Source organism: Opisthocomus hoazin, chromosome 28 (assembly GCF_030867145.1).
Source record: "Opisthocomus hoazin isolate bOpiHoa1 chromosome 28, bOpiHoa1.hap1, whole genome shotgun sequence".
In the NCBI taxonomy this organism is placed as follows: Eukaryota; Metazoa; Chordata; class Aves; order Opisthocomiformes; family Opisthocomidae; genus Opisthocomus; species Opisthocomus hoazin.
Genome location: NC_134441.1, coordinates 8,937,147 through 8,965,111, shown reverse-complemented (window position 1 = coordinate 8,965,111; position 27,965 = coordinate 8,937,147). Strand labels below are relative to the sequence as shown.

The window sequence follows — 27,965 nt, the reverse complement described above, 5'->3', positions numbered from 1 at the left end:
TACCCTGACACGCAGCAGCCGAGTGTGCCGTGCAGCTCTGCCCTGGTCCCCCTCGTCCTGCCTCCTCCCCAGCCACCCCCACATCTCAACTCCTCCTTACCTCAGCCAGGCGCTGCTTTTCTTCTCCTCAGAGTGCAAAACCCTCCCGGGCCAGGCGCTGCACCTGCATCAGAGCAGCCCCGAGGGTTCTCCGGGCTGCAGGAGGACTCCTACATATAATCACCATTTAGCAGGTAGTAGCGAGGGGCACCTGCGTGGCACAGCCCGTCGTGAGGGTTCAGAGGGGAGAGGAGAAGCAGAATCTCACGGTGGTGGTGGTGGTGACAGCCAGGGGATGAATTTGTCACCCAGAAGGTTGCTGTCTCTGTGACGGTGGCCATGCAGCACTGCTCGTCTGCGGACAAACCCACCCCACCATGCAGCGTGCCCGGGGCTCCCTGCAGAGGCGAGGGGTCCCCATGGATGGTTTCCTCCAGCCAAGCAGCGCAAGGAGCTGCACCGAGCAGACTCAGCCAACATCTCACACCCAACGTATCTGCAGCCTGGCCAGACCCGTGTCTGTGCAGCGACAGGAGGAGAGAAACCTCTCCCCACAGCCGCGAATCGCCAGTTCGCACAAAGCAGCCCAAAAGCACGTCCCTGGGGCAGCGTGCTGGGGGGGGAACTCTGCCCCGGGCCCCCCAGGCTCTGCGTGGCGAAGCTCCCCAGGGTGGCTGCGCTCTCGTGAGCTCCCGTTCCCACAGGGAGCACCGGGGAGCCAAACCAGTCTGGTTCGGGCCATTCCCTTGCGCGTTCATGGTCTTCCCGTAAATGAGAAGCGGTGGCTGCGAACACGACTTTCAGCTGCAGCGTTTATTGGACCAGTGGCGGCTCGGCCTCGGGGCTCCGAGCAGAGCAGCCCCACCGGCCGCCCACCCGCGTGCGTCCCTAGGCTACGGCAGCAGCAGCTGCTGCCCGGCGGGGGCTCAGAGCCAGCCCAGCAGCAGGGTCCCCGCCAGCGCGGCGGCCAGCAGGCTGGGGGGGGGCCGGGCCGTGCCCCCCGCCCCGCTCCCCGGGCCCCGCGACGGCCCGTTGCAGTCGTCGCTGAAGCAGCATCGCAGGGTGGCCCCGCCAGAGCCGCCGCGCCGGGCTTGGTCGCAGAAGGACTTGTAGGAGCAAGACTTAATGACGCTGTCTGCAAGGGAAGGCACGCGCAACGCGGGGCTCAGGCCGGGGGCTTCGCTGCTCCCCTGCTGCGGGGGGAAGCAGAGCCGTGCCCCAGCCCATCGCGGTACCGGTGTGGGGTAAAGGGTCTCCATCCTGCCCGCGGGGCTGCCGGGAGAGCTGAGCAGCGGGCCGGTGCCAAGGGACGTCCCCACGCTCGCACTGCCCCAAGGCACCGCGGAGCACGTTGCACAGCCCCACTGCGGAACATGCTTACAGCCACGTGTGAAAACACGCGTGGCCCAGGTTGCGGAGTCAGCCCGAGGTGGGAGGGTTTGGTCTCGGGAACCGTCTCTGTCCGACTCGCCGGCCACAGCACCGCCCTGCAGCCGCAGCGTTGCACTGAGCGGCGCGGGGCGTTGCTGCAGCACGGGAGCAGCTGCCCCGAAGAAGGGCTTTCCTTACGCCAGGAAGGGGCTGTGGGCTAGCTCGGACCGAAAGCCTGTTTCTGAGGACTGAGAACTTGGAAAAATCCAGGCAGCTCATCCCTGCTTCACGGGGACAAGAGGCAGCCAGCTCCTGGTCTGCATCGGCATGTCCTCTGCTTCTCCTTGCCCTCTGGTCCCCCCCAGGTCCTCCAATCCCCCCCCAGACTCACCAATCCCCCCCAGCCCCTCCGATCCCCCCCCCCAAAACTCTCCAATCCCCTGCAGCCCCTCTGGTTCCCCCCCAGACTCTCCAGTCCCCCCCAGCCCCTCCGGTCCCCCCAGGTGCCCCCAGCCAAGGGACTCACTGGGCGCAGTGATGGTGGAGCAGGCGTCGGCGTACTGGGGGCAGCTGTGGGAGCCCTGCTTGTTGCAGTCGTTCTCGTTGGCCGCCACGCATTTGTGGCATTTCAGCGCTGCGCCTGCACGAAGACGGGGGGACGAGGAGTGAGAGCGGCAGCGACGCGCTGCCCCGGAGCCCCGAGTGCCGCCTGCGGTCTGCGAGTCTGTGCAGCCCTGGGTGACCCCAGCCCGGGGGCAGGGGGCCACAGGTGAGGGTTTGCTGGTCAGAGCCCAGCAGCTGAGCTGGCCAGGAGCCGGCCAGGCCACGGCGCGCGGCAGGCTGCGGGGTCGGGGCTCTCCTGCCCATGAAATTCCTGCGAAACTCTTCCAAGTGTGACTCCAGAGGGTGAGGGCTACGCTGGGCAGGCCAGCTCTTCCCAGTCCTCCCCTGCAAAACCGGGCTGAAACTGAGCCCCGTAATACCCTTCCCAGTAAAAACAGGTAGGCATAGTATTTCAAAAAGCACCCTAGATCTTTGTCTTCTTGTGCACAATCTCATTTAACGAGCGTTTTTGGGGGAAGGGAGGATTTGCCTAGCCCATGGAAGCAGGCTCTGTGCCCCTGTGTGCCTGCGAGCTGCAGCAGCTCCCCGTTTGGCACAGCAACTGCTCCCCAAAGGCGCTGCCCGGGGCTGGGGCCGGTGACCGCGGCACAGAGCTGGCACAGAGCCTGCAGCCCATGTGCCGGGAAGGATGGGTCGGCCCCGAATGGTCCCCAGAGGAGGCCACGGGCAGCCGGGCAGCAGCCAGCCCCTCGCCCCCGGCACCGTGCGTCGGAGCTGGCAGCAGGCATAGGAGCTGTCTGACTTTGGGAGAGGAAAATGCACAACTGCCCGACGTCCCAGCCCGGCTTCAGAACCAGCTGAGCAAATGTGAAAGCATCACTATCAGTTTATGACCGTGAGAGACTTTAAATAGCAGCACTGTTTTAAATGTCCTCCCCCAAAAACCCCAGACCTGAGGATCCTGCCCCTGCCCGAAATTACCAACGCTCGATAGCGATGGTGACGGCTGAATCCCGCGGATGTTGGCTCAGAATCTGCGTCGGCTTTGCCGGCTGAGCAGAGCCCTCTCGTGGCAAGCGGGCCCCGCTCCTGGTCACAGGGGGGTCTTGCGGGAGGCCAGAGCTCCCACCTTCATCTGGTGGGGAAGGAGAAAACTGGTGGCTGCGGGAAACTGGGATTCCATGGGGCCAAATGCTGGTAAACGCCTGCCGTGAACCCGCACTGACGCCAGCTTCCACAGTGGGATTGCTCGCCTCGTGCTTCTCCTTTGCGGTTCTTCGCAGCACGGTACAACCGCTCGGTTACCGCCCGCTGACAGCTCATGCTCCATCTTCTCCTGGTGCAAAGATCCTGAGACCGTCCCAACCCGGCCACGCTTCGCGGCATCGCTCTGAGCAGCACGACCACTTTCCTGCCTTTTAAGGCGGCTTTCTGTCATTCTGCCCTTGAGGAACCAAGTTTTAGCTGGGAAATCCCGCTCCAGCCATGAGAAGCTGCTGTTCCTTGGCTCGGGTGCCTCCTCGGCCCCGTCTGAGCTGGAAACCGGGAGGCTCCGTGGTCCCCGCTGGGCACCGCACGCCTGCGCGTCGTGCAAGCGGCAGAGGGCGAGGGGCAGGGTGCTCCTCTGGCTGCTCCTTGGAGAAGGCCACTGTCCCCCCCAGAACACCACGTTTCTGCAGGGATGGGAGCAGCGTCGGGCAGGGGCACAGCGGGCACACGCAAGCCTGCGGGCAGGCGGCGGGGACGGGGACAGGCAGCAAGCAGAAGAGCAGCTACAGCGATTTACCCCACCTAGCACTGCCTCGAGCTACGGGACACTTACTTTCTCCGGCCAGCGATGTGACGATGGCCAGGGCCAGGAGGGTCTTCAGGGAGGACATTTTCAGCAGTGCGCAGCATGGGGCGCGTAGCCTCTGTTTTGTCTTAAGGTCTTACAGCTAATCTGCTTGGGCGATTGGACCGCTGGGCTGGGGATGACACACTTACTGCAGCCCCTGACTAATGCCATCTTAGCCAGGGAGGAGGACACGGCTCCCCAAGGGCATGGGCCGGGGCACGGGAGCGGGGCAGAGCACCAGTGCTGGTGGCAGTGCCTGGACCTGCCCACGCTTGCCGGGCTGGCCTCTGCTCCGCGTCCCGCGGGTGCCTGCTGCGGGAACCGTCTCCATCTCCGGACACGTTGCCTTGGTTGGCTCTCAAAGATCTTGTCCAAGCCCACCTGCTCCACGCAGAGAGTAACCCCTTTCTTGCTGCCTGCAGCCGCCCAGTTGGGGAAAAACCCTCCAAAGTTTCCAGCCCACCACCAGAGAAGTGCAAGAGAGCGACCGCAACCCCGCACGGGGCGGGGAGCCCAGCGGAACCGTCCCTGGGCTCCCCAGCCCTCAGCCGGGCCCCGTCCTCGCAGAGGGATTTACCTGAGGCCACGAAGGCATCGGGGTCAGCGCCGGGATTAAGCCAACTCTCACCACGCTTACTCGAAACCAACTGCACTGCAAACCACGCTAACGAACCCGAGGCAGAACATGGCCCATGCTGGAAGACACCGCCAACTTCTCCAAAAACCCTTCAGCGACCTCACAAACACTAAGAGCTTTCAAGAGTGATAAACACAGTTTTTATTCAGGCAATGAAACATGGAAAAAATATATTAGTAATCATTATAATAATCTCATTTGTGTGAGTATAACTCTTACAAATATTTACCTGACATACAAAAGGGAAATTATCGTACATATAAAATCGATGGCGATGGCAGTTACACACGTGGTACAAAGCGATCGGGGTAGTAGTCAATGCGGAGAGCGCTCCTGCCTCTGGGGGACACGCTGGGGGTCGGGTGGCAGCGGTCTGCAGTGGGGGGGGGGTCTCGTTGGCACTTCGTTGCAGACAGAGACCTGCTGGCACACGCACGCTTGCAAACAGCCACGCTAGCGGCTCGCGGGCCGGCACCCGCCGCTGTCAGAAAGGGAAGCGTAAATTCTACTGCAAGAAAAAGATGACAAACACACCCAGGCTGTGCTCCCGCTGCCCGGGTATCTGCAGGGTTCCCTGCGCTGGTCACCCGTGGCCGGGACAGCGGGGCGGCGTTCGGGTGTCGGAGAGCGGCACGCGAGATGCAACAGCCCTGCCCGTTCACACGCCTTCTATTATATATGACTATAACCATTATCTATATATTTATATGTATGTAACTATAACCATATTATAGTTAATAAATCATTCCTTAGGAATCTTCTTTGCCCAGCTGGAAGCGCACGCTGACAGCGCCGGAACGCGGCAGCGCTGGGGTGAGGGGCCCGGGCGGATTATTGCCTGAGAGCCGCTCTGCGCAGGCGGCCTGGCCTTCAGGCAGCTCCTCTTCGCCGAGCAAAGGCTGCAGCACCGACTGCGCCGAGCGCACGCTGGGCTTCTGGGGAAGCGCCGGGTGCAGAAATCCAAACTTCCGCAATTATCAGCTGCCCCCGGGGCCAGAACAACTCCCCTGGAGAGACCGAGCTCCAACACGCGTGGGGCAGGCTCCCAGCGAGCCCGACGCCCCGAGCCCGCTGCCGGGCTCCTCGGGGCTGACCCCCCGGACCAGCAAACCCGGCCCAGGCCACGGCAAACACTGAAACCGAGATTCATCCCTCCAGGTGGAGCGGGACGCAAAGGACTGCCCAGACGGATGCACACCCCGCGCAGAGCCAAACCAGGCACCAGCCCCAAACCAACCCTTCACGAGCTCGTGCTCCGCGGATTCCGAATCCCTTTGATTTCTGACCAGTTGCAAAGAGAAAAACTCAACTTCCTAAGAAATCCCTGGGTCTCAAGGGCTGTCATTTACCGGTACCGACCCTCAGCAGGTGCCAGGGTGCAGCACCCCCAGGGTCTCTCCCCGTGGCCCAGGTCCCTGCTGCAGCCCAGCTCCCTGCAGCCAGGAACGGGGCACGCGTCCAGCCAGGAAAGCTGTTCTGCAGCGGGACACGCGAGGAGAGCGGTGCTATCGTCTGCGAAACCCCAAACGCCGAGGAAACGGAAGGATGGGGAGTCAGGCTCCAGTGTGCTGGGGCTGGCGTTTTGGCTCCCCAAACAGAAACAGCCTCTGTAGATCATCTGACAGAGGCTCTTCCACCAGCCCACGAGAGGGATGTGTAGGGAGGACACAGGGGTGGGGAAAAACAACCACAAAAAAAAGAGGAATAAAAGGGGTTTCCCTTCTGTCAGTTGTGCAAAGGGGTGAATATTCAGCACACAGCCGCGGGTGCACAGCTCCGAGCAGCACCAGCCATCGGCTTCCCAACCACAGCCACCAGCCCGTTCACTGGGACAACTGGGAGTGCAGCGAAGAGGCCCGGACTCTGCCTGCTAGGGCAGGCTGCTGGCATCTTTGTCTGCTTCAGTGTACAATAAATTCTCTCTATACATAATATAACTAACAAAATATATATCAGGGGTATGCCTCTGATCTAAACAGACGTTTGCACTGCACACTCAACACAGGGACTTAGAAAATAGAAGGAAAACAGCTCAACTCTTTTACAAAAAGGTAGCAGCAAAAAGGTTTGCGGAAGTCTTAGGTAGGCTGGGTAGGAAACAGTCCAAACAGCAAATATTTCCCTTATTTGACACTTTACGACCATCTGCTCAAGGCAACAGTAGAGACCCTCCACCCCCGCGGCCATCGCCCGATCGCACCCGCGTGCTCTCGGCAGGGCAGGACGGTTCCGCGCCGAGCGAGCGCCACGACCGCCTCGCCGAGCCCCCGCTTCCCCGCACGGCGCCAGGGCAACCCCCGCAGCTCTGCCGGAGCCTGGCGTGTCCGGAAGAGTGAACACCTCTGAAACAGAGCCGGCAGCCTGCCCGCACGGAAAGCCGGGGTTTGGGCCGCATCCAGACAGATCTGAGCGTGTTACCGCTGTCTGGACCGGCCCTTGCCTCTGAAGGCTGGCTTTGTCTGGCTCTCCTCACACTCACTGCTGTGAGGGCATTTCTGCCAGCAGCACCAGACCCAGGGCAGCACCGCACTCCTCCTCGCCCTGCTCTACTGACTGGGGCAAAGCGCCGTCAGCCAGCAGAATCGTGGAGCAGCTCAGGGCTTGCTTCCTTCCTCCTGCACCACCCGAAGCGGGGAACTGACCTCTCGACGGCCTGGGGAGCCTTGGCTCGGTGCCTTTTCAAGCGGGCTGGAAACCCCACGGTAACAAGGCTCTGGAGGTGCCGGGGCTGCGGGCAGGGCGGACGGACACGTCCCAGCTCTCCGGAACCAACCTCTCCCCGTTTTCTCAAACACCTCTCGGTGCAGAAGCCTCCCTGCCCTCCTTGGCCAGGCTCTCCTTCCAAAGGACTGAAGTTACTCCTGGGTGAGCGGCCGCACCCGTGCTCCCGGGGGAACAAGACGTGTAGCAGGACCGTGCCCGACTGGGAGAAGTGAGCAGAGAGCCCCAGTGCTCATAAATGCCAATAAAGTGCACGAATGCGGAGACGTCGGCTGCCTTCCCCAAGGCTGCGGCAGCAGCCAGGGACAAGGATGCGTTGTGCTGCGTTTCACCCATGTCCCAGAGACTGGGACCAGCCCCTTGCATACCGCTGCCTCCCCCAAAACCCATCGATCTACCGGGAGGCTGCCGCAGGCAGGGGATCCTGCAGCCCCGAACCACCCGTGGCGGGTGCCGGGGGGTCCCCAAGCCCCTTCGCTGCCTCCCCACCCACGCACCCACCTGCCAGGTCCCCTTCCCCAGGGCAAGAGGCGGCAGCTCCAACCCCAGCATCACCCATGGCCCGGGGCAGGACCTACCACGCCGTTGGACCTGTGAAGAACGTGAGGACAGCAAGGGACAGAGCACGCAGGGACACGGCTGATCCCACCCCGGCCGAGGGGCATGGAGTGCGGGCTGTCACCTCCCAGCTAAGCGGTGGCACCCGTGCAGCCGGACGGCGTGGGCTGTCCCCAGGAGGGACCCGCACACTCAGCCTGCCCGCGGGGAACCCGGCCCCAGCGCCCTGGGGACACAGGGACAGCGCGGGGCTCGGCTCTGCACGGGGCCGTGGGGCCGGCAGCCAAGCGGAGCAGGCGGCTGGACGCGTGTGCTTCTCTGCCGGGGGTCCGGGGCGGTAAGGCGAGGTGCTCGACGTTACGAGGAAAGCGGCCAAGTGCAGAGTGCTGGACGAGGGGCGGTGAGGCTCAGTCTGCCTTTCCCAGCTTCGCTATCAGCTCGTCGCAGATCTTGGTCAGCTCCTCGATCTCCTGGTTCTGGAAGAAGAGCAGACCTTGAGGCCCCCCGCAGCGGCACAGATGGGGGATAACGCCCGGGCCCATCTGCCACGAGCCAAGGCACGAAGGGGCAGCCGGCTCCTGCGCTTGCCCCTGCGAACGCTCCTCCGTGCAGCACACAGGCGCTGTGCAGACCCCTGGGCTGGGCCCTCCACGTCCCGACAGAGCCCGGTGCTGCGCAGGGACCCGCAGCTGCCCGGCCACAGCCCACCGCGCGCTGCCCAGCCCGCGGGCACACGTGAGCAAGCTCTGCCCGTGCTCCGGACAGCCGCACGCGTCCCAGCCCTGAAGCGGCAGCCACATCGCTGCACAGAATCACAGAACGACAGAATGGCAGGGGTTGGAAGGGACCTCTGTGGGTCACCTAGTCCAACCCTCGCGCCGAAGCTGTGCCTAGGCCTGGGCAGAGCTCGCATCTCCTTCCCTGCGAGAGGACGCAGCCGTACATTTAAATAAACAAACAAAAAAACCCCCCACAAAACAAGCAAACAAAAAGTATCAAAAAAATCAAACCCACGAAACACTTTCTGGGCCCAAAACCTGACGCACAGCCCCAGCACCGCCAGGCTGCTCAGGGCAGCCAAAGGGAGAGGCAGAGCGCAGCCCGCGGGCTGGCAGGCGCAGGCAGGGCAGGCGCGCTACCTTCTGCTGCAGGGCTCTCTCCAGGGACTCGACCTTCATCTGCTCCTTGCGCAGCCCGGCGTGCAGCGCCGCGCTCTCCGCTTTGGCCTTCGTGCGCACCTGGGCGATCTCCTCGTTGGCTCTGCGGCGGGGTGTGGAGAGAGGGGACGGCGGTCAGGTCCGGGCGCAGGCAGGAGCGCCGCGCTGCCGGACCACGCAGCAGAGCCTGGCTCCCGCTTGCCTGCATGCGCCAGAGCTGGTTTCCCATATGGCAAACCTGCATGAAACTGGATTCACCCAGCTCCTCCAAACTCCTGTATGGAAACTCTGCTTTCTCAGAGAGAAGCTCAGCCAGCTCCTCACCCACCTCGCTCGGGGCTACCGTGGGTGGGCGAGCTGCTGCTCATCAGCTGAGCCTTGGCAGCTGCACAACCCCTTCGCACACCACGAACACGAGCCCTCCGAAACCGGGGAACTCGCCAAGTGACTGTAAATAGACCGGGTACCTCAGTTTCTCCATTAAAAAACACTAAGCAGAGACCAGAGAATCCATCCAGGGATTGGTGCTGGCTAGCCTTAAGTCACTCGAGCCTGAGGTTGTAAAAGGCAGCTTTTCACATCAGCCTTCCAACCTCAGGAAAGCCAAACGGAGACACTGCCCTACAAGGTCTGTAAGCACCCACAGAGCTCCTCCGCACACCCAGCAATCTTGTGCATGACCTTACTTGTCTAATTTTTCTTCTGCATGGACTTTCAGGGCCTGATACCGCTGCTCCTCTTGCTTGACCCGGGTTAAATAATCCTGAGCACACTTCTTCAGAGCTTCTTCATTCTGGAAAAAACAAATAAGTACATCCATCTGCATTGGGACTGAGCACAGAGATGTTGCTCTGATGGGGTGATACATCCTGTTGTGAGTGTAAAAGAAAAAGGCTTTAAATAGACCCAGCTTCGCCCTTATGCAGCTCAGCAGCATGGAAAAACCAGTGTGCTGCTGGGAGAGAGCTGCCCCGGCCCCTGGGCTGCAGCTCTGCCCCGGCCTGGACACGATGCTCTGCGGGGAGGAGTGCGGAGAAGAGCCGGAGAACCGGGCTCCCCGCGACGGGCTCCCCTGGCATTCGCAAGGCTCTCTGCTCGTTTGCCAGACAGCGGCAGAGCAAAGGGAGCGAGCAGGCTCTGAGCAAGGGCCGGGGCGTTTGCAGCAGTGCTGCGTGGGACAGGAGAGCCACGGTGCTGCTGCACGGGCCAAGGCCGGGGCAACGCTGCACGGGAGCTCTGCACCCAGGGACCAGGGCTGCAGGGAGACAGGAAACCAAGGCAAGGACCTTCTTAAAGCCTTCCAGGACGCCCTTCAGGTTTTCGTATCTCCTGAAGAGATCCGACAGGGACCTCTCCACTGAGTTTAGGTCTGCCAGAGCCTGGTCCTTTTCCATTGTGAGCTGCTGCAGGTTCTTCTGAGATGTCATGTTTGTCCTCTGCTCGTCCTCTGTGATGGAGATTAAACAGCAGGGACACGGTGACTGAGCGGGGGTGGCTGTGGCAGCCAGCTCCCTCCCTGCACACCCGGCCAGGCGACGGCACCGTACCTATCATCTGGGCAATGGTCTTCTCATACTCAGCCACGATTTTCCTAGAAGAGCATGTGAAAAAAAGCAGGTAAGAGGCAGGAGCTTTTTGCACACCTACAGCTCTGCTGCCAGTGAACTGCCCCGCAGCCGCCCCTTGCCCACGCCGCGACGGCAGCCGAAGCAGCAGAGCAGCCTGTCTGCAGACCCCAGCTGTCTGTGCTCCAAAGCCCACCACCGCTGCCCGACACTAACACCTCCCTCCAGCCGCAGCCGCTTGGGCCAGCGCAGCTAACGGGATTTTATTCCTGCAGCAAAGACAGGGTCAGGCTCCGCGCAGCGCCGGCACAGAGCATACGTGTCTCCCAACACGTCCCGGCGTGACGATGCCGAGCCGCGTCACCCCACCACGGCCCCGCTGACCCACCTGCCAGCGGGGAGCACGCGGAGCAGGCAGGCGAGCGTGCCAGGAGAAGGCTTTTACCTCATCTCTAAGACTTCCTGGCGGCTCTCTTCATATTTCTTCTTCCACTCGTTTGCTTCGATCTCCTTTGTGATGATCTAGGTTGCAGCAGACACAGGACCCTTGGGACGCGCTCCGGGGGGTTTCCCTTGCTGCCCCACGCCTCCGATGCGCAGGGGACCAGACCCCCTGGGAGAGCAGAGCTGCCCCAGCTCCCCCCGCAGCAGCAGCCACCGGGGGTCCGGCGAGGGAGGGGGGTCCCCGGCTGTTACCTCCTCTCTGATGAGCGTGAGCACGGCCGTCTTCTCGGACTCACTGAGGCAGATGCTGTCCAGGGGACTCTCGCTCCTGCCCACGCTGGTGACAGCGGCGGGGGCCTTGTCCACGGAGCACAGCCCGGGATTGCCCTGGGGGGAACGACCCAGGTGGGATGCTGCGTGGGGTTCCTTTTCACCCCGCCTCCCCTGTTTGGGGTGATCTCCCCCATTTTCTGAGCCTCTCTTCAGGCACCGAACCTCCCTGCCGGCGCACACCGACAGCTCGGAGCCCACACGGGGGTTTCCGTGCGCTTTCTGCCCAGTCCCGTGCTGGGAGCCGGGGCTGCGCTGCAGAACACCACGGGCTGCGCCAGGGCTGGGCACCCAACGGGCAGACCCAGCTCTGTGCAGCAGCGTGCGCACGCCTGACGTCCCTTTGCTCTCCCCATGGCTGGTTTTAAACTGTCTCCACCCCACGGTGGCCCAGCTGCCCGGGAGAGCTCCGAAATGGGAGATGCTCACGCAGGGCTCCCGGCATCCTCCTGTTCCCATCACAGGTGCTCCTACGAGGGCCGAGGTGGTGGTACCCCCATCGCTCACCGCTCTCTCCCCGCAGAGCCCAGCGCCTTTGCACCAGTGCTGCAGCTGCGGGGACCAAACTGGGGGGAGAGCTCAGCCCGGTGACACGGGCGCCAAGTCCTGCCTGGACGCCAGCCCCGTCCCTTCCCCGGGGGTCCTGCAGCCTGAGAGGCCTCCAGAGCAGCATTCCTTCAAACCCAGGCTGACAGCACCGCCTGTTCCTCCTTTCATCATCCCAGCGGCGGTGACAGCCCCGTGCAGCCATCTCCTTGGGAACCGGCTGCCAGGCCATAAATAGAGCAGCGCTTCGGAGGAGGCAGCCTGCTTTTGCTGTGTTTTGGAAACGAGAGCACTACAGCACTTCTCTCCCTGCTCCCTCCCCCGCGCTTTGACCGCTGCCCAGGGTGAAGCACGACCAAGCCCTTCATGGCCCTCTCAGCCCTGCTGCCCGCAGGAGCCCCCCCAGAGCCCCCCGGGCGCCGTCTGGGTCCGGGCAGCCTAACACCGGGGAGGTTCAGCCCCGTGGGGTCTTGGCAGCAGGCTCCCGCAGCATCTCCCAAAAGCAGGCGTGCAGCTGAACACCCGCAAGCACCTCTGCCCACTGCCTGCCCCGCAGCAGATCCTCCCGCACCGCGGTGTTGGGGTGAGCCCGGCTCGGCCGCAGGAGCAGGGTCTGCCCGCGCCCTCCCCAGCACCAAACAAAAGGGTTCACTTTGCCTAATGTCCTTGGGGGGCTTAGCGTAGTTAAATCTGTCTCAGAGAAGATAATTTTGCTGATGTTGCTAATCTCGTTGTCATCTGCTTGCCACCTGGAGCAGCTTTGGCCAGAGGCAGCTAAGCTGACACGGGGTCTCCCTGCACCGAGGGGTCTCCCTGCACCGAGGGGTCTCGGGGCCACTCCCGCGGCTCCTCGGGGCCCATAGGGGTGCCAGGTCACTGCTGGCTGCCGAGCCAGGGCTGTTTTCGTTAACCCCCGTCTCTGCTGTCGGCTGCCTCCCTGGAAGCAGCGTTTGGGCATCCCTCGCAGAAGGCACAGGAACGAGCCGGCCGTCGGAGCCAGCCCTGGACTCCTCCACGTGAGACACAGCCCCTGTGCTGCGGCTCGTCCCTTCCCCGTGACCTCCTCTGCCCTTTCCCTGTCATTCAGCCACGGCCAAACGCAGCGGTCGCTCTCTTGGCTCCTCACCAGCCCTGCTCCGTCCCCAGCACCTCTCCCTCCCCCCCACGAGCAGCAGTGCCCGCCCGAGGGGAGCCGTCCTCTGCCAGGAAATCACCGCTGTTTTTATCAAGTCCCTGCGTGGGCTTCTCAAGAATTCTAGCTCCCAAAAAAACTCATTTCAGAGAGGTTTCAGTAACCCTTCTGGGATTAGCAGCGATGTTTGCTGCAGCGTCCCCAGCCCTCTGCGCGGCGGGGCCGGCAGCACTGCAGAGCAGGGGGACCAGCCCTCAGCAGCCCCACCGCCCCGCCGAGCCCCCCGCCAGCTCCGGCACAGCCGCCCCCCGCCCCCCTGCCCGCCAGCGGGGAGCAAGCAAGAGGCACTCACGGGGAAGATGCCAGGCCCATCCTTTTCCTTCTGCTTGGAGATCTCCTTTTCAAAGCCTAAAGACGAGGAAACACAACCTTTCAGCTACCTGGAAACAAGGCCCTGGCAGCACACGCAGACGTGCCGGGATGCAGAGGGTGCCCCCGAGTCCCGACACCCCCTGGGCTTCCCCTCCCAAAAGGCTTCTTTGCTCCCAGCTCTTGCCCTTGCAGGGAGGTTGCATCTGCATCCCTGCCTCGGCTCCCCCCTCACAGGGGACGCATCCTGCACCCCTGGCCCCTGGCTCCCACCCTTGCAGGGGGATGGATCCTGCACCCTGCCTCAGCTCTCCCCTTGCAGGGGACGCATCCTGCACCCCTGGTCCCTGGCTCCCACCCTTGCAGGGGGATGGATCCTGCACCCTGCCTTGGCTCCCACCCTCGCAGGGGACGCATCCTGCACCCTGCCAGCCTCCTCCCGCGCTCCCCGAGGTGAACCCAGCACTCCCCTCTGGTGGCAGCTCTGCCTGTCCCTGTGGCCCCCAGCTGCCCCCCACCCCAGCCAGGTCGAGGAGCAGGAATGAAGCTGCAGGGGTCATTTTGCACTCTGCTGGCCGGCGCGGGCGGGATGCACCCCTGGGGTGAAGCCCAGCTGCTTGGGCCGCTCCAAATAGCACAAGCCAACTGGCCCCAGCGCGCTCCAAAGGCGCTGCCACATGGCCCCTGCTATTCTTAACAGCAGCGGAGAGAAGATAAAAGCCGTCTCCTCGCGACTGCACTGTGCGGGACAGCCTGCCATCTCGCACAGCGCGGGGGATATTCCCAAACCTCACTCAAACAACTGCCGACATGAGCGGTATTCACGCGTTAACCGGGCAGAGAGAACACGCATTGCTAGAGCCCAGCTAGGAGAGGAAGGAGGCAACAGAACACCTGCGACTGCAGATTTCCCAGTGTTTCCCCCTTTTGTCCCTGTGCTGGTCAGTGGCTGCCTGCCCCAGCTCACAGCACCATCCCCGCAGCCAGCCCGAGCCTGTGCACCCCTGCCCAGCCCTCCAACACCAGCACCAACAAATAAAACCTCCCAGCCTCTCTGCCAACTGTTCTTCCTCCCTTTAGAGACAAAGGACTGCTCTCCTCTCCCGAGAGCCTGCAGCTCCGCACAGCGCTCAGGAGAAATGACGAACGGGCACCCGCACAGCGAGAGCTGCAGCCCTTCCGTGCGGCGATTTCTCCTACTTCCACCTTTGCTATTGATTAAATGTCACGTTGCTTGGCCTTTAATTATTTTCTAATGGATTGGTCAGAGAGGCTAATTACATAGGAGGCTGACAGCAAAATGCCACCAGGAGCATTCGCCGACACGGAGATCTCCATCACCCACAGCCCTGTGCTGGGACACTGCGTCCCAGCAGCTCTGCTCCTGGCACAAGGATGGAGCCGGACACCCTGCGACCCGGGCGGCGGGGCACCCGTCGGGAGCACCCCAGCCGAACGGCACGCGATTGCTGGGCTCAGCCCTCGCCCTGGCTCGCCGGTGAACACCGGCTTCAGGAGGGCACTGGCAGCACGGCCGCGGGGCAGCGTGTGCCGCGGGCAGGGAGCCTCACCCGCCCAAGCCACGTCCTGCCGCAGCACCGCGGGGAGAGCGCTCCGCACCCAGAGCCTCGGGACCGCCGGTACCACGACTTTTCTATAACAGAAACAGTGCAGATAAGCAGCTGGAGGTTTCACTACAACCTGCCCTGTCACTGTAAATAAACAGTCACGAAGCTGCGTTGCCTCAGCAGCACCAGTTCATTGCCAGAGGCTGTAGAGACTGCCCGGGTGCTCGCACGGCACATCTCCAGAGCCAGAGGCAGCGGGGACGCTCCTTACCTGCCTCCGTGCCGTGCTTCGCCGCCGGCACGGGAACGTTCGAGCACTCGAAGTACTCCAGGTCATCTTCTGGCTCGCCCTTCTTCTCCAGCCCAGCCGGTTTCTGCACAGAGGTGGTGGAGGCCAGCTTCTCCTCATCAGTGGCATGTCCATCCCGATTTGCAATATCTGGGATTTCTGAGATCAACACTCCTTCATCCTGCAGGATCAAGGCATGCGGTTAAGCAGGACTGAGGTGATCCGCGGGGATCGGGCAGCCAGGTTGCTGGACAGCCCGTGGAAAGCACGGGAGGTTTAGCATCCACGACAAGCTGCTCCCCGCCAGCTCCTCGGCAGGTTTTGGCAGAAGGAAACACATGGTGCCGGGGACAGAAGTGATTAACACGCAAACCCATTAACCCAACCGCTGAGCTCGGAGCTTTGCTCCGGCCCACGCCCTCCCAACCGCCCGCCGAGCATCCCTGCGCCCAGGCAGCAGCTCGGGGCCGACCCCACGTACCTGAGCGCAAGCGTCCAGGACCAGGGACTGCGTCTCGTACTGCTTCACCTTGCAGCCGCTCCTGGGGGAGAGAGAAGCAGCGGGCTGAGGGGGGCTGCGGGGCTGCGTGGGGAGGGGACGCGTGCGAGACAGCCCAAGCAAGGGGAGGCAGCCCCAGCGCTAGCATTGCACCCGCCGCGTGCCAGCAGCCCCACTCACCAGTGAAACACCGAGGCAGAGCAAGATCTGGAACGAACAGAAGGAACAAGCAAACAAAACACAGGACTACAAAGCAATCGGGTTTGTCTTGGAGGTGTTTATTCCTGCTGAAGGTACGGAGAGAGGACCCCGAGGTGCTGAGGGCGAGAGCGGCAATTGCCAAGGAGCTGGCAAAGAAAGATTCCCCTTGCTGCACCCTTGCCCTGTGCATCCAGCGCGATGGCATCCTGAGGTCTGAGTGCCCACTGATTTTCTGCAGGGAAGAACCATTTCCAGGCTGTCCCACGCCCTGTCCCTGCAGCTGGAACTTTGTCTGGGACATCTCTGTGGCATCCACGCGTCTCCCACGTGAGTCAGACCCGTTAGAGAGCTCTGCTTTGCTTGCAGGAGAGCAGCAGGGCCATCTGCCGTGCCTTGAACGCTCCCTCCGCTGGGTGCAAACGCTGTCCCACGCAGAAGGGCCTGGCGGATGGGAGAAGGTTCAGCTCAGGTTGCTCTTGCAGGTGGTCCCGTGGCTGGATGCCCTCCAGCGAGGCAGCTCTCCCTGGGGCTTTGTCTGGTGTTCCTCGAAGTGCCCCATCCCGGAGCTGGGCTGCGCAGGACTGCAGGCACAGCCGCACCCCAACACACCGGGCATCAGCACCTGAATCGGCTCGAGGCAGCGGAGGGACGGCTGTGCGCCAGCCCCAGCAGCACTGGGTCCCCGTCACCGCAGCCCACAGGGGCTGAGGCAGTCAGTGACGAGGTGACCGGCACCACGGCACTCGCCTTCAGCACGCAACGGCGAGCACGAGCTCTCCTCCCGCATCTCACCGCCCTCTCACGCCACGCTCAGCAATCTCCCCCGGCTCGCTGCCATGGCCGAACCCCCAGCAGACGGACATTCACTGAGCTGGAGCGTGACAGCCCACTACGGGTACGTGGGGAGGGATCCCCCCCTCCAGGCCCAGCGCTCCCCGCCCCGGGGGACGCGGGCAGAGGCCCGAGCAGGTTTGCAGTGAGCTGCACCACGGCTCTGGCATCGCCCAGCCTCCCCGCCCCCCGCACACGAGCGACCACGACGAGCAGTGTGGCACGGCTCAGGGAGACGGCGTTCGCACGCGAGCACGCACACCTGGGTCAGACTGAGAAACCGCTCGTGACTGCTCTCCTCCATCTCGCCCTCACGCGAGCGGCTCAGCTGCGGCTCGCTGCGTCCTTACCCACCCCTCCGCTCTGCACCGTCTCCCGGGGCCGGTGCCGCCACGCCGTCGGCAGCTGGGTCAATCTCCCCCCAGCAGCAGGGTAAGAGCTCCGTGACCCGAGGGGATGGCGAAACGGGGAGTAGGCAGCCCGGGCAGCCGGCGCCGGCTCTGCGCCGCAGCCGGGACACGGCAGCCGCCGGTGCACGGGTTCCAGCGCTTGCAGCTGGATAAACCCGAAGGCGGGCAGCGCTGCCCCCGCTGCGGGTCCTGCCTGGGCAGACAGGCAGGCACTGCCCACCACCGCGCCGTGAGAAGGCGATCAGTCCTCGGCCGAGACACCGATGCCAGCGCTTGAGCCCAGCGCTGATTCTGTCTGTGCATGGCAGGCGGCACGGAGCGGACACGAAGGGCTTTGGGACGGATGACACAAGATCACGAACTAAGCCCCGCACGCTCCTTCCTCCCACTCCCCTCACACGAGAGCAGAGCCCAGACGAGCGCAGAGGGTCCCGGGGGGCTGACAAGCTGCCAGAGACACCGAGCACCGCTGGGAGACTAACGGGGGGTCACCCCGGTCCCTCCTGCATGCCCCCCCATGGGATGGAAGCGCAGGGCAGCAGCTGCCGGGGCACTCGGTGTTTCACCTTTCACTGGTGTCCCGCGCCGGGGGCACAGCACGGCCCCGCTGCAGCAGCGCAGGTCGCAGGGCAGCGAACGCAGGCTGCTTTATTCGAGCCGCGCTTTCTAACCCGTGCAGGGTCTCGCAGGCCAGCTCCATCGCCCCAGGTCTGGGCACAGGAGGGACGCTTCAGGGCAGAGCCACAAGCAAGTCGTCTCCAGCAGCCACCAAAGCTCTGAAGAGAGCCCTGTTTGGAGCCGGCTGCGATGGCAAAGCTCCCCCGGGACTGACGCAGCCCCGGGCCCGAGGAGGTAGCCCCTGACTCCCTCGCCTCCCAGCTGACGCCTTCCACCCTGCCCCTCTGCAGCAGCTGCCTTTGCATGGGAGGGGGTAAAAGACACCCCCGTCTTCATGGCTGAAATCCACCCATCTTTGCAGGGACCAGGACTGCACAGAAACCTGCTCCTGCTCGTTAGCCGATGCACTGGTTCCAAGGACCAGCACATCATTAAAGGGGGTTGCGAGTCGCCATGCTGCGAGAGCAAGCACAGGCGCACGTCTCCGGCGCAGCTCCCGCTCCCCCCGGCCCCGGGAGCGGCTGAGAGGTGCGGGACACAGACCAGAGAGCGGGGAGCACGAGTTGAAGGGCAGGAAGGAGCCTGCATGCCATGGAGAGGAGTGGGGAGGGCACACACCCAGAGAGAGAGGACAAAAACCAGCAAAGGAAAAGGAGAAAGAAATACAGAAGCGAGTACTTACAACAGAAAACAGAGAAATTTCACTTGTTCAGTAGTCCTGATGCACCAAAGCACGGACAGGGAGAGAGACAGACAGATGGAGAGAAGAAGAGCGTGTGAAAAGACCCCGATATTAACTCTCCTCTGGAGAAGAGCAGCGAGTTGCCCCGCTCTGTCTTTTCGGAAGATAAAAGATGCTCTGGTTCTGCACTTGCTATTCCTGGCAGCAGGATGAGATTCAAGCACAAATCCCGCTGCCAGGGAGGCGAATGCCCGGAGCAGCCCAGGCTCCTTTACCTCAGCCCTGCCGAGGCACGGGCGGGAGACGTCTGCGATACAGCAGGTGAAATACCAAGAAAGCAGCAAGGTTTAGCCACTCAGCCTGTCCCAGAGGAGGAGGTAACCTGCCTGCATTCCCAGGACGCACTACGAAATTTACAGGGGGTTTTACATAGCACGGTTCAGGACCTAAATATGCATTTAAATAGTTCAGCAAGGGCCAAGCAGCTGCCTACCGCTGCACAGATGTGGTAAAAGCAACAAACAATCCACCTGTTTGACCTCTATTCTCTTGCCCTGTTATAAAAAATACAATTCGGTGGCAGCTCACAAGACGTCCCAGCAGCACCCGACCAACCAGCCCCGTGTCCGCACGCTCCAGGAGACCCACGGACCCTCCGGAGCGCTTGGCAAGCCCGGCGGGCTCACGCCTCCGGCACAGCTTTGCTCTGACGCCACGAGCCTGCAGCACCTGCACCCCCACCCCACGGGCTGGGGCCCCGAGGGGATTTCCAAGGGGCGACCCTGCGACGCAGGGCCCGATCCAGCCCTCCCTGCTCCGCCTGGGACCCGGGCACCGGCACCGTGCTGGGACACCCGTCCCTCTCCTCCGAAACACCAGCAGGGAGCGGGGAGCTGCTCCTCCGCCGGGACACGGGGCGGATAAAACTGGGGCAGCAGCAGAACCCAGGGTACACACTGGTGTTTTGGGCTCGCTCAGAAGGCACAGGGCAGGAGCACCATCACCACCATCACCACCATCACCACCATCAACGACACCACCGCTGCTCGGCTTGCGGGGGAGCGGAGGGGCTGCCAGCCCTGCACCGGCCGCCCGCTCCGCATGCACCGTCACTCACGTTATCAGGCGCGACTTGAGCTTCTTCGGGGAGTCTCTGCCTTCGAGGAGACCATCCTGCACCTCCAGCGTCTGAGACTCCAGGATTTCGTTGAGGCTGTTATCGGCAGTGGGGCAGGAGTCGGTGGCAGAGCTGGTGAGGGTCTTGGTGGGCTTAAATGGATCCACGGACTCAAAGTTATTGGGGTCAAACTGGTAAGAGCCCTTGGGGAGAGCTGGCGAGTTCTGCAGCGCTGAGCTGCCACTGAAGGTGTTGAGACCCGGGCTGTCCCAGACCGGGGCACCCAGCCGGGGGGAGCCCCGGGGAGGTGGCAGCTCTGTGGGACCCCAATCCCCGTCCTCGGCTGGTTTCTTGGGGGGCTCTCGGTGTCTCTTCGGCGTCAGCTTGCTGGCCGGGATCCTGCTGCCCTTCCTGGGTGCAGCTCTCCTGCCCTCCGTGCTCTCTCCCTCCTCCGTAACACTGACCTCGGGTTTCAGGACCTGCCCTTGGGGCTCGGGGGCCAGGTCCCCCCCCAGCTCATCGGGGCTGCTGCCAGGCGGGGGGAGGCGGTGCGGGGTTGCCGGGGGGGAGCTCTGCAGCCAGCAGCCCCCTGCCACAAAGGGCTTTATGCTCTCATCGTACTGCTCGGGGTCGAACTGGTAGGATGCTTGGGGCACCGAGGTCTCCTCTGTGGTTTCTTCCATTTTCCTCCCCAGTGAAGGTGTTTCCCCTTTCCCAAGCTGGCCCTGGCTGGGTGAGCACTCCCGCGCCAGGGCATCAGCCTTCAGCTCCACCAGCCCCACGCCGGCATCCACCGTGTCCTCTCCCAACATGACCCGCTCCCAGGTGGCCCTGTCTGCATGGGGCACCGGGGCCGGCTCCACAGGGAGCACAGCGGCACAGCCAGCGTCAGCCCCGCTTCCCAGCGCGGCCAGGGGCCGGGTTCCAGCCGGCGGCCGTGTCAGGGACGAGTCTTCGGGGTCGGTTTCCCCTTTAGCATCCGAGCTGCCTTCAGTGGCTCCGGTCTCCGGCTGAGCCTCATCGTTGCGGTGCTTCCCAGGCGAGGGGTCCCGGCGCACATCCCCTACCAGCAGGTCACCATGGCCACTTGGCTCTGAAAAGATAAAAGGAGCCAGTTAAACCCCCCCCTACTGTGCACCCCCTTCCAGAGGGGCTTCTCTCCCCTCCTCACGGCAGGGTCAGATGTTGAGGGGGAGGCACTGACCCAAAGCCCAGCCTCCCCACTGCAGAATGACTGGGCCTAACGAACACGCGTGGAACAGGCTGCAGAGGGGACGTGGGGGTCAGGAGCCACACGGCCGTCAGGAGGGTCCCCGTTAACCGTGAGCCCAGGTACAGCAGCCGCACGTGGCCGATGTTCTTGCTCACAGACTGTCGCTGCGACGCATCGTGAGGAGCGAAGCACAAACCCTGCGTGCATTGGGTAGCGGGGTGGGAGGGAAGAGGGGCACAGCAGAGCAGTGAGACCCCCAAAGAGCAGCGAGCCCGGAGGAAAGGGCCTGCCGGCAGCGGGGCGTGGGGGCTGGGAGCCGCTCTGCTCAGCCCCGCGCCCGCCCCGGTTCCCATCCTGCCTGCCGGAGCTCGGCCACACGCTGCCGGCGCCGCTGCCTGCACAAATCCTGCCTGCACGCTTACGCCAGGCTCGCCGCACTGCTGTCAGGGTTCTTAATCACAAATCCTGATCCATGACTTAATCACTATTACTCCAATCCCCTCCCCTAAGTCCTTTTACTGTTTAATCTCTTCTTTGCTGTCCAGGGATGGGGAAGCTCCTGACCTGCCGAGGCATCCCGAAAGCTACACCCCCCTTGCCCCTCGAGCCGGGCCCTCGGCACGGGCGTGCAAAGGCACGAGAGGAAAACTCCCGGTGCCACCTCCGCCTGGCTCGCCGCACCTCTTCTCCCGCATCTCAACCAGGACAACTGCACAGGCTCCCGGGATAAGGCCGAACAGGATCCTGGGGTGCTCAGCACCCATCAGGGAGCATGCAGGACCCGCAGCCCTCGCTGGCATCTTTCTGGGGAGTCGCGGCCCAGCCAGGTCCTCCAACAGCAGAACAAAACCAGTGCTCGCCCCAGGCCCGAACTGGTTTGCAACCTGCCTGGGAACAGTGGCACGGGTGATGCAGAGCTTGTGCCAGGGAAGCCTGCGTGTCCCCCTGCCCCGGTCCCCCCCCGTGACGGCCGCGGAGGGGAGTCACGCCGAGCGTGCCCTCCTTTTGCAGGGAGCTGGTCTGGCCGGGGGACAGCACGGACAAGCTCCCACAGCCCAGCGCGTCTCCCTGGAAAGGCTGTTCCTATCGTGGGGCATCTGCAACCAGCTCATGTTTGCTGGCGACCGAGCGAGTCACGGGCTGGCAGAAGAAACGCGAATCGGGCAAATATCTGGTCCCCAGGCTAATCCAGGACACCGAGCCAACAACCCTGACTCAGCTGATGGCTCGTGCTCTGCATAGCTGATCTCCAGGATGCTAAAAGCCACGCAAATGAATCATGAGGGGCTGTGTGCTCCCTGAGACTGCAAAAAAGCTCCCTCCAAATAGACGTTGCCTTGCTGCCCCAGAAAACGCACCAGTAAACACAAATCCAGTGGAAACGTACTTGGAGTGCAGCCAGAAAACACTCCGAGGCAGCGCCTGCCAGGCCCTTCCACCACCAGGAACCAGGAAAACCTCCTCAACAGACCCCAAGGAAACTTTATTCCACTTGCTGTGTTGCTCAGATGTTTTAAACCTCGCTGAGACAGCACTGAGCAGAAGAGCAGACTTCAAAGTCAGGGCAAAAGGCACCTTTCAAACGCACTTTAACATTCCCACCGGAAGGTTCTGCAGCCGCCGTTCTCACAGACATAAGCCCATGCTGGTTCCTAACCCAAGCAGTGAGTAATTACTTCTTGAATAACAAGCAGTCAGCACGCAAACCACCTCTGCTCCTTGCCGCGGCTGCCTGCAGGGCGGGGAGGGAAGCAGGGATGGTGCACGTGACCGTCACTCAGGACAACCACTTCTTCACAAAAATTGCAACCACCACTCGCCCAGGTCTTCCAATTCTGTGATTCACTCGTTTTCTGCACTCCATACAGCTCAGCAGCTCTGCTCCCCGCTGCCTGCAGCACAGCCTGCCTGCTCAGCCAGTCTGAGAGGCTGCGGAACTGGGATATACTGGGAGACAGAAGGCGCGGGTGAGGGACCGCTCAGGAGCTCACCAGCGATTTCGGCAAATTTTGGAGCGTCCCCCGCAAGCTCTGGGGGGTTTTTCGCCCCTCCCTGGCTACGAGCCAGGTATTAACCACTCGTGCGAGTTCACAGCCACGCTCAGCACCGCGTCTGAGCAACAGCCCACGGGAACCGCGAGGAAGGGGCGAGAGCTGCAGGGGCGGCAAGGAGCCTGCCCACCCCCGCTGCAAGAACCCCACCCCTGCCCTCCCCAAACACGCACGCGACGCCCCAGAGTCCCGCTCTCCCAGCCCTGCTTGGGCCGAGCTGTTCACCCCCCCGGGGTCCACAGGGGAGGCCGCCTGGGACGGGCTGGCGTTGGCACCGGGTTCGAGCCGTACAGAGGACAAAGGCAGGCAGAGCCACGAGGTCAGCGAGTCCTCTGGAGAGCGCGGGCAGGGTGAGGAGCGTGACGGGTTGTGGGGCAGAGCCCTCGCCACGGGGACCGGCCGGGACCACGGGCACTCCCCGGGCACCGTCCAGCGCTTCAGCTGCTCCTCGCAGGGACGGAGAGCCAGCCCCTGCCCCTCCAGCCTGCTGATGAGAGCAGGACAAAAACCTTCCTGTAAAGCTGTCCCAAAGGCGATGGCATCCCGGCAAACCCACCCCACACTGGCTCTCCTGCCCAGCCAGGGCTGGGGGGGAGAGCCTGGCCCCAAGCCCCCCCCCCGGCCCCAACTGTTCCTCCCTCCGTGCGTTTCCCCTGCCTCCATCGCAGCCTCCCATCGGCTGCCAAACAACCGGAGTGTGCGTTCCTGTGGGAACAATGACACAGGATGCAGAAACCAGTGACCCGAAGGGCTCAGGACGCTCGGGAAGAGCCCTGGTTCTGCAGCCCGGCCCCCCGGCTCTGCTGGGTCCGAGCATCGTGGTAACCTCGGTGCCGCACTGCTGACTGGACCAGCTCCTCGCGCAGGCATCCCAGCAGATGCCTTCCAGCAGCACCCCGAAACGGTGACCCCGCGCTCTGCCGCTGCCCCTCCGACACCGTGGCCGGCAGCTGGGGATGCTGCCAGCAGCAAGGCGTGCTCGGTGACGCCAGCACCCACGCCAAGCACAGATCCAGCCAAAGGCACGCCGGATCCCCGAAAGCAGCAGCTGCACCGGCTGCGCACAGAGCGCGAACCTGCTTCTGCCCGGCCGGCGTACGTGGAGGGGATCTTACAAAGCGAAAATGGAGATGTTGTACTCCCTGAAGAAAAACGTGCAGACAGGACGGTGTGGCCCCGCAGCAACAGGCACTCTGTGTGTGCGTGCATTATAACCGTTCTGCTTCTCTTCCTTAGGCTGAAATTAAACACAAACACCGACGAAACCGCTCTCCTACATGCCACCCCTGGCTCCTTTAAATGAATCAGAAAAACTTGGCAGGAGCAGCGCTGCGATGCAAAGGCTCCGCGCCCTTTTCATCCCACATACAGCAACCAAGTGGAGCAGCAATGATGGCCTGCACAGCCCCGCATGCCAAACGCCGAGAACAACCCCTGCGCTGTCTGCCCTCCGAGCCGGCTCCGGCCCCGGGCACAGCGTGAGTCACGCACCGCTCCCCTTCCCGCCAGCACAGGATATCTGGCCCATGCACTCAGCTTGGCCTTACGCAGCTAACGGCTTTTTTCCTCTTTTGGCTTTCCGCTTTTGTTTAACAGACCGTTGATCTATTTTTAAATCTATTCTGTTAAGAATTAGCATACCGGCAAACGATGCTGCCAGTCACGCACCGGAAAGCACGTGCCCTGCATCAGGGTAACAGAAGAAAAAGCCAATGAGCCCGCTCCCTTCACTGACGGTTCCATATTTGCTGCTTCTGCTCATTTCCTCGCACAGAATATCTTCCTCCGGCAGACGACTGAAGATCAGCAAGCGTGGGGCAGAACGACAGCCTCCACCGCCCGAAACCGCCCGAGCGGTGCCGAACGGGCGTGAAGCCTAACCGCAGCCCCCTCCCCGCGGCGACGGGACCGGCTGAGTTGTTGTCCCCGAGAACAGGGTTCAAAGCATCCAGGCCACCTCTCAGCTGCGCGCAGAGCCGCCAGCCCCGGCGCTGCAGCTTCTGTCTTACGAGCTTCCTAACCCCATTTATTCTCAGGTAAGGGCAAGGCTGCAGCTGCAAGGCAGACGAGTGCCGGCTCCTGCCCGCAGGCCCGGGCTCCGGCGGCGGCTGCTCCCCAGCGACCCTCGCCGCGCACGCCGGCTCGGCTGTTTCGGCGCTGACGAGCAGCCATTACGCCGGATCGCCTCCCGCTCGCAGCGTCCACGGCCGCTGCTGCTCCTGAGCTGCAGCCAGACGGAAGGGCACGTGCTGCTGCAAAACAGCACGGCGAGGATGGGGGCTTAATGTACAGATTACCTCAGGCAGGGCGATTTAGCATCCCCGGATGCCTTCTGCGCACCGCAAACTCCCAGCTGCGCCCAGGTAATCCCTCCCTCCCCTCCACCATTTCAGAGACACTGAAGAGATGCACCCGAAGCCGCGGGCAGGGAAGGGGGGCAGCTGGGTGCTGCTGCGAGTTTGTCCCTGCCATCTCCAACGTCCCGCTCTCCACCAGCCAGCACGGAAAAACAGCTTTCGCCGGAGATCATCCCCTCGGCCCCGCAACACTGCGACCTTTGTGTGCGGGGTGCTGGGAGCAGCCGGCTCCCTCGCTGCTGCGCCGGGCTGGCCCCCAGCAACTGCTCGTCCCAGGATGCAGGGCACAGGCAAGCGCTGGGGACAGTGACTCCCCGAATCTCTGAGCGGAAGCTTTGGCAGAAATGATCCTCATACCTGCAAGGCAAGCCTTTATCTCCCCTCTCCCTCACCCCAGACCTTATCTCCCAACGCAAAGATCCCTTGATCATCCCTTCTTAAAAGGGAAGGATTAATCCAAGACCTGCGATTATCGGAAGCACGAACCAAGCCTCTCTCCATCCAGGCAAACAGACCCGTGTACTTCACAGGGATGGACGCGCACCCAGATCCATCCCAACACTGCAGGAGACGGGCAGCCACAGCGCCCGGCTACTGCCAAGGTCACGCAGCACTTGGGCTCCTGCACGGGGAGGACCCAGCGTCTGGTTTGAGCGAGCACGCTCTGAAACCCGCCCGAGCAGCCAGCTACCAGCCTGCCACCGCCAGCACTCCAGAACAGCACAATCCTGCAAGTCCCAGAGCAGGGGCCCTGCAGCAGCGAGAGGCAGTTGGGCAAGAGAGGGCAGAGGATGCTCAGGATGGCCCATCCGGGAGCTCCCGGCCCCCCGCGCGCTGCCCCGCGCCCGGAGAGGCTGCTGCCCTCCTGCAGACCCCCCGGGGGCTCACGGACCTCCAGACATCGCCCAGTCACCCAGCTCTGCTGAGAGAGCAGATGAAAGGGGCGGTCTCCTCCCTGCCCCTGCCCCGATAACCTCCTGCGGTTGTTGCAAGGGTGCCAGAGCTTCAAAGCTTCCTCCCGGCAGCACGAAAACAGACATAAACACCAAGCTCAGCCACGGGCACCAACCACAATTCCTCCTGGAGAGGAGGGGACGATGACAGGGGGGAGCTGGTCCCCAAAAGGTTGATGGGGAGCCGCGCTCAGAGGAGGAGCAGCCATCATGAGACACAAGGACAAACCAGCAACAGCACACGGGTCCCCACCGGCAAAGGAAACCCCCCGCGTTTTCAGCAGATCCCTCACAATTTCTCCAGAAAGGGGGTTTAGCAGTGCTGAGCTTTTGCATCTTCAACAGCAGCTCCACAGCAAAGACTCCTGGCTGCCAACGCCAGGGAAAAGAGAGCCGTGCAATGCAACCTCCACCACCAACGGGCTGGGGCGAGGCCAGAAACCCAGCACCACGTCGGCTCCCGCGCAAGGGCCAAGGGCGAGCGGTGTGCGGGGCAGCTCCCCGCAGCCGGCAGCGACCGGAGGCAGCCCCGAGCCCCGCACGGTCGGCGGGGCAAGCGGCAGAGGGCAGTTTAACTGACTAAATGATTCAGCAACATCCTCGGTTCCTCTGGGTTGACGCCTCGCAGCCGTCCCGGCCGCAGGCTCTGCAGCCCTGGGCCCGGCCCCAGCCCAGCTCGGCAGCTCGCAGAACGCGGCGTGCGGAGCTCTGCCTCCGGCAGCCTCTCACCCTCACCCGCCGGGCTCGGGGATGGCAGGAGCCTGCGACCGGTGGGTGCAAAACAGCACAATGATAATTTTGTACTGCGTAGGCACGAGCCAAGGGGGGCAAACCGACTTTTCTGAGCCTGCAGTGCAGCCCGCTCCCTCCACAGCGGTTCGATGGAACCCACGTCTCACTCGAGCGAGAGAAAAGCCCTTAGCGCAGCACACAGCCCTGCGCGCTGGCATTTGAACCACCCCGGCCATCAACCACGGAAGCTGTGGCAGGCATTACTCAAAACAAGCGACTTCTCCTCCTTGACCCCACCCTGATTTTCCACATCCGGAGCCGAGAAGGTGCATGCTGGCTCTTTACCTCGGGTCCTGGCCTCGGGCTCCGGCGATCCCGGCGGCGGCTCGCAGAACTCCTTGAGCGGCGAGCGGGTCGGCGTTTCTGCTTCGGGGGTCTCAAAATTACCTTCGGAGTCCGAGCTGCCGAGGGGGGAGAAGAGTGAGGGATTACCGCTCTCAAGGCCAGCTCTGCGGTCCTCCACGCTGCCGGGCAGAGCGGCGGGCGGGCCGGCCGTGGGCATCCCACAGCGGACACGCCAGCAAACGGAGAGGGGAGCGCAGGTGACAGCAGGCGCTGAGGACCCCCCTGCGCGCCCCCAGCCCCGCTGCGGGGTTGCTTCTGCCTGCTCTGGCCCGGGCCGACGAGCATCCACCGCCCACCTCCGAGGACATGGCAGCCTGGCTCGCATCTCCCGGCGGGACCTCGGTGCCCGGCCCCGGGCCCACCGGCGACCCCCGCAGAGCAGCAGCCCCCCCCCCCCCCCCCAGCTCCCGAGGCGCGGTGCGGGCTGCGGCCCCCTGGCAGCCAAGCGAGCGGGCAGCGGGGGGGGGGGGGGGGGTACGGGGGCAGCCGGCCCCGCAGACGGCGCAGGCAGGGCGCAGCCCCGCACGCCACGCGTCTCCGTGGGGCCGCGGTCACTTGCCTGAAGCCCAGGGCCGAGCCCTCCGCCGCCGCCGCCTCCTCCTCCGCCGCGTCCTCCCCGCCGGGGCCGCTCGCGCCCCGCACCGCCGACCACGTCCACCGGGCCCACTGCACCGGGGAGAGGATCTGCCAGGCGCTGAACGCCATCGCAGCCCCGCACCGCGCCCCGCCGCTCCCCGCCGGGTGCCGCGGCCGAGGGCCCGCCCGGACT

At 63.4% G+C, this 27,965-nt stretch overlaps 2 protein-coding genes across 5 annotated transcripts; both read right to left on the bottom strand.

Moving 5' to 3' along the window:
- Positions 1-1,122: 1,122 nt before the first annotated feature.
- Positions 1,123-4,526, bottom strand: LOC142364672 (uncharacterized). Of its 3 annotated transcripts, none has more exons than XR_012766325.1 (4): positions 3,797-4,526; positions 2,956-3,647; positions 1,937-2,050; positions 1,123-1,174 (listed from the first exon to the last, which is right to left on the bottom strand). XR_012766325.1 is itself a non-coding variant. In XM_075444673.1 (2 exons), exons 1-2 carry the CDS (start codon positions 3,871-3,873, stop codon positions 3,068-3,070), a joined length of 657 nt encoding a protein of 218 aa, XP_075300788.1. In that variant the 5' UTR covers positions 3,874-4,526; the 3' UTR covers positions 2,896-3,067. The 3 variants fall into 3 exon arrangements, 1 of the variants encoding a protein (XP_075300788.1); XR_012766324.1 differs by having other exon boundaries at positions 1,133-1,526; XM_075444673.1 differs by lacking the exons at positions 1,123-1,174; positions 1,937-2,050 and having other exon boundaries at positions 2,896-3,647.
- Positions 4,527-4,565: 39 nt separating this feature from the next.
- Positions 4,566-27,965, bottom strand: TACC1 (transforming acidic coiled-coil containing protein 1). 2 transcript variants are annotated; one of them, XM_075444663.1, is made up of 14 exons: positions 27,756-27,965; positions 27,137-27,252; positions 19,486-20,578; positions 18,369-18,404; positions 15,609-15,669; positions 15,110-15,308; positions 13,254-13,309; positions 11,146-11,280; positions 10,895-10,971; positions 10,432-10,475; positions 10,171-10,331; positions 9,571-9,677; positions 8,867-8,987; positions 4,566-8,203 (listed from the first exon to the last, which is right to left on the bottom strand). In XM_075444663.1, exons 1-14 carry the CDS (start codon positions 27,899-27,901, stop codon positions 8,135-8,137), a joined length of 2,421 nt encoding a protein of 806 aa, XP_075300778.1. In that variant the 5' UTR covers positions 27,902-27,965; the 3' UTR covers positions 4,566-8,134. The 2 variants fall into 2 exon arrangements, with proteins under 2 accessions (XP_075300778.1, XP_075300779.1); XM_075444664.1 differs by lacking the exon at positions 18,369-18,404.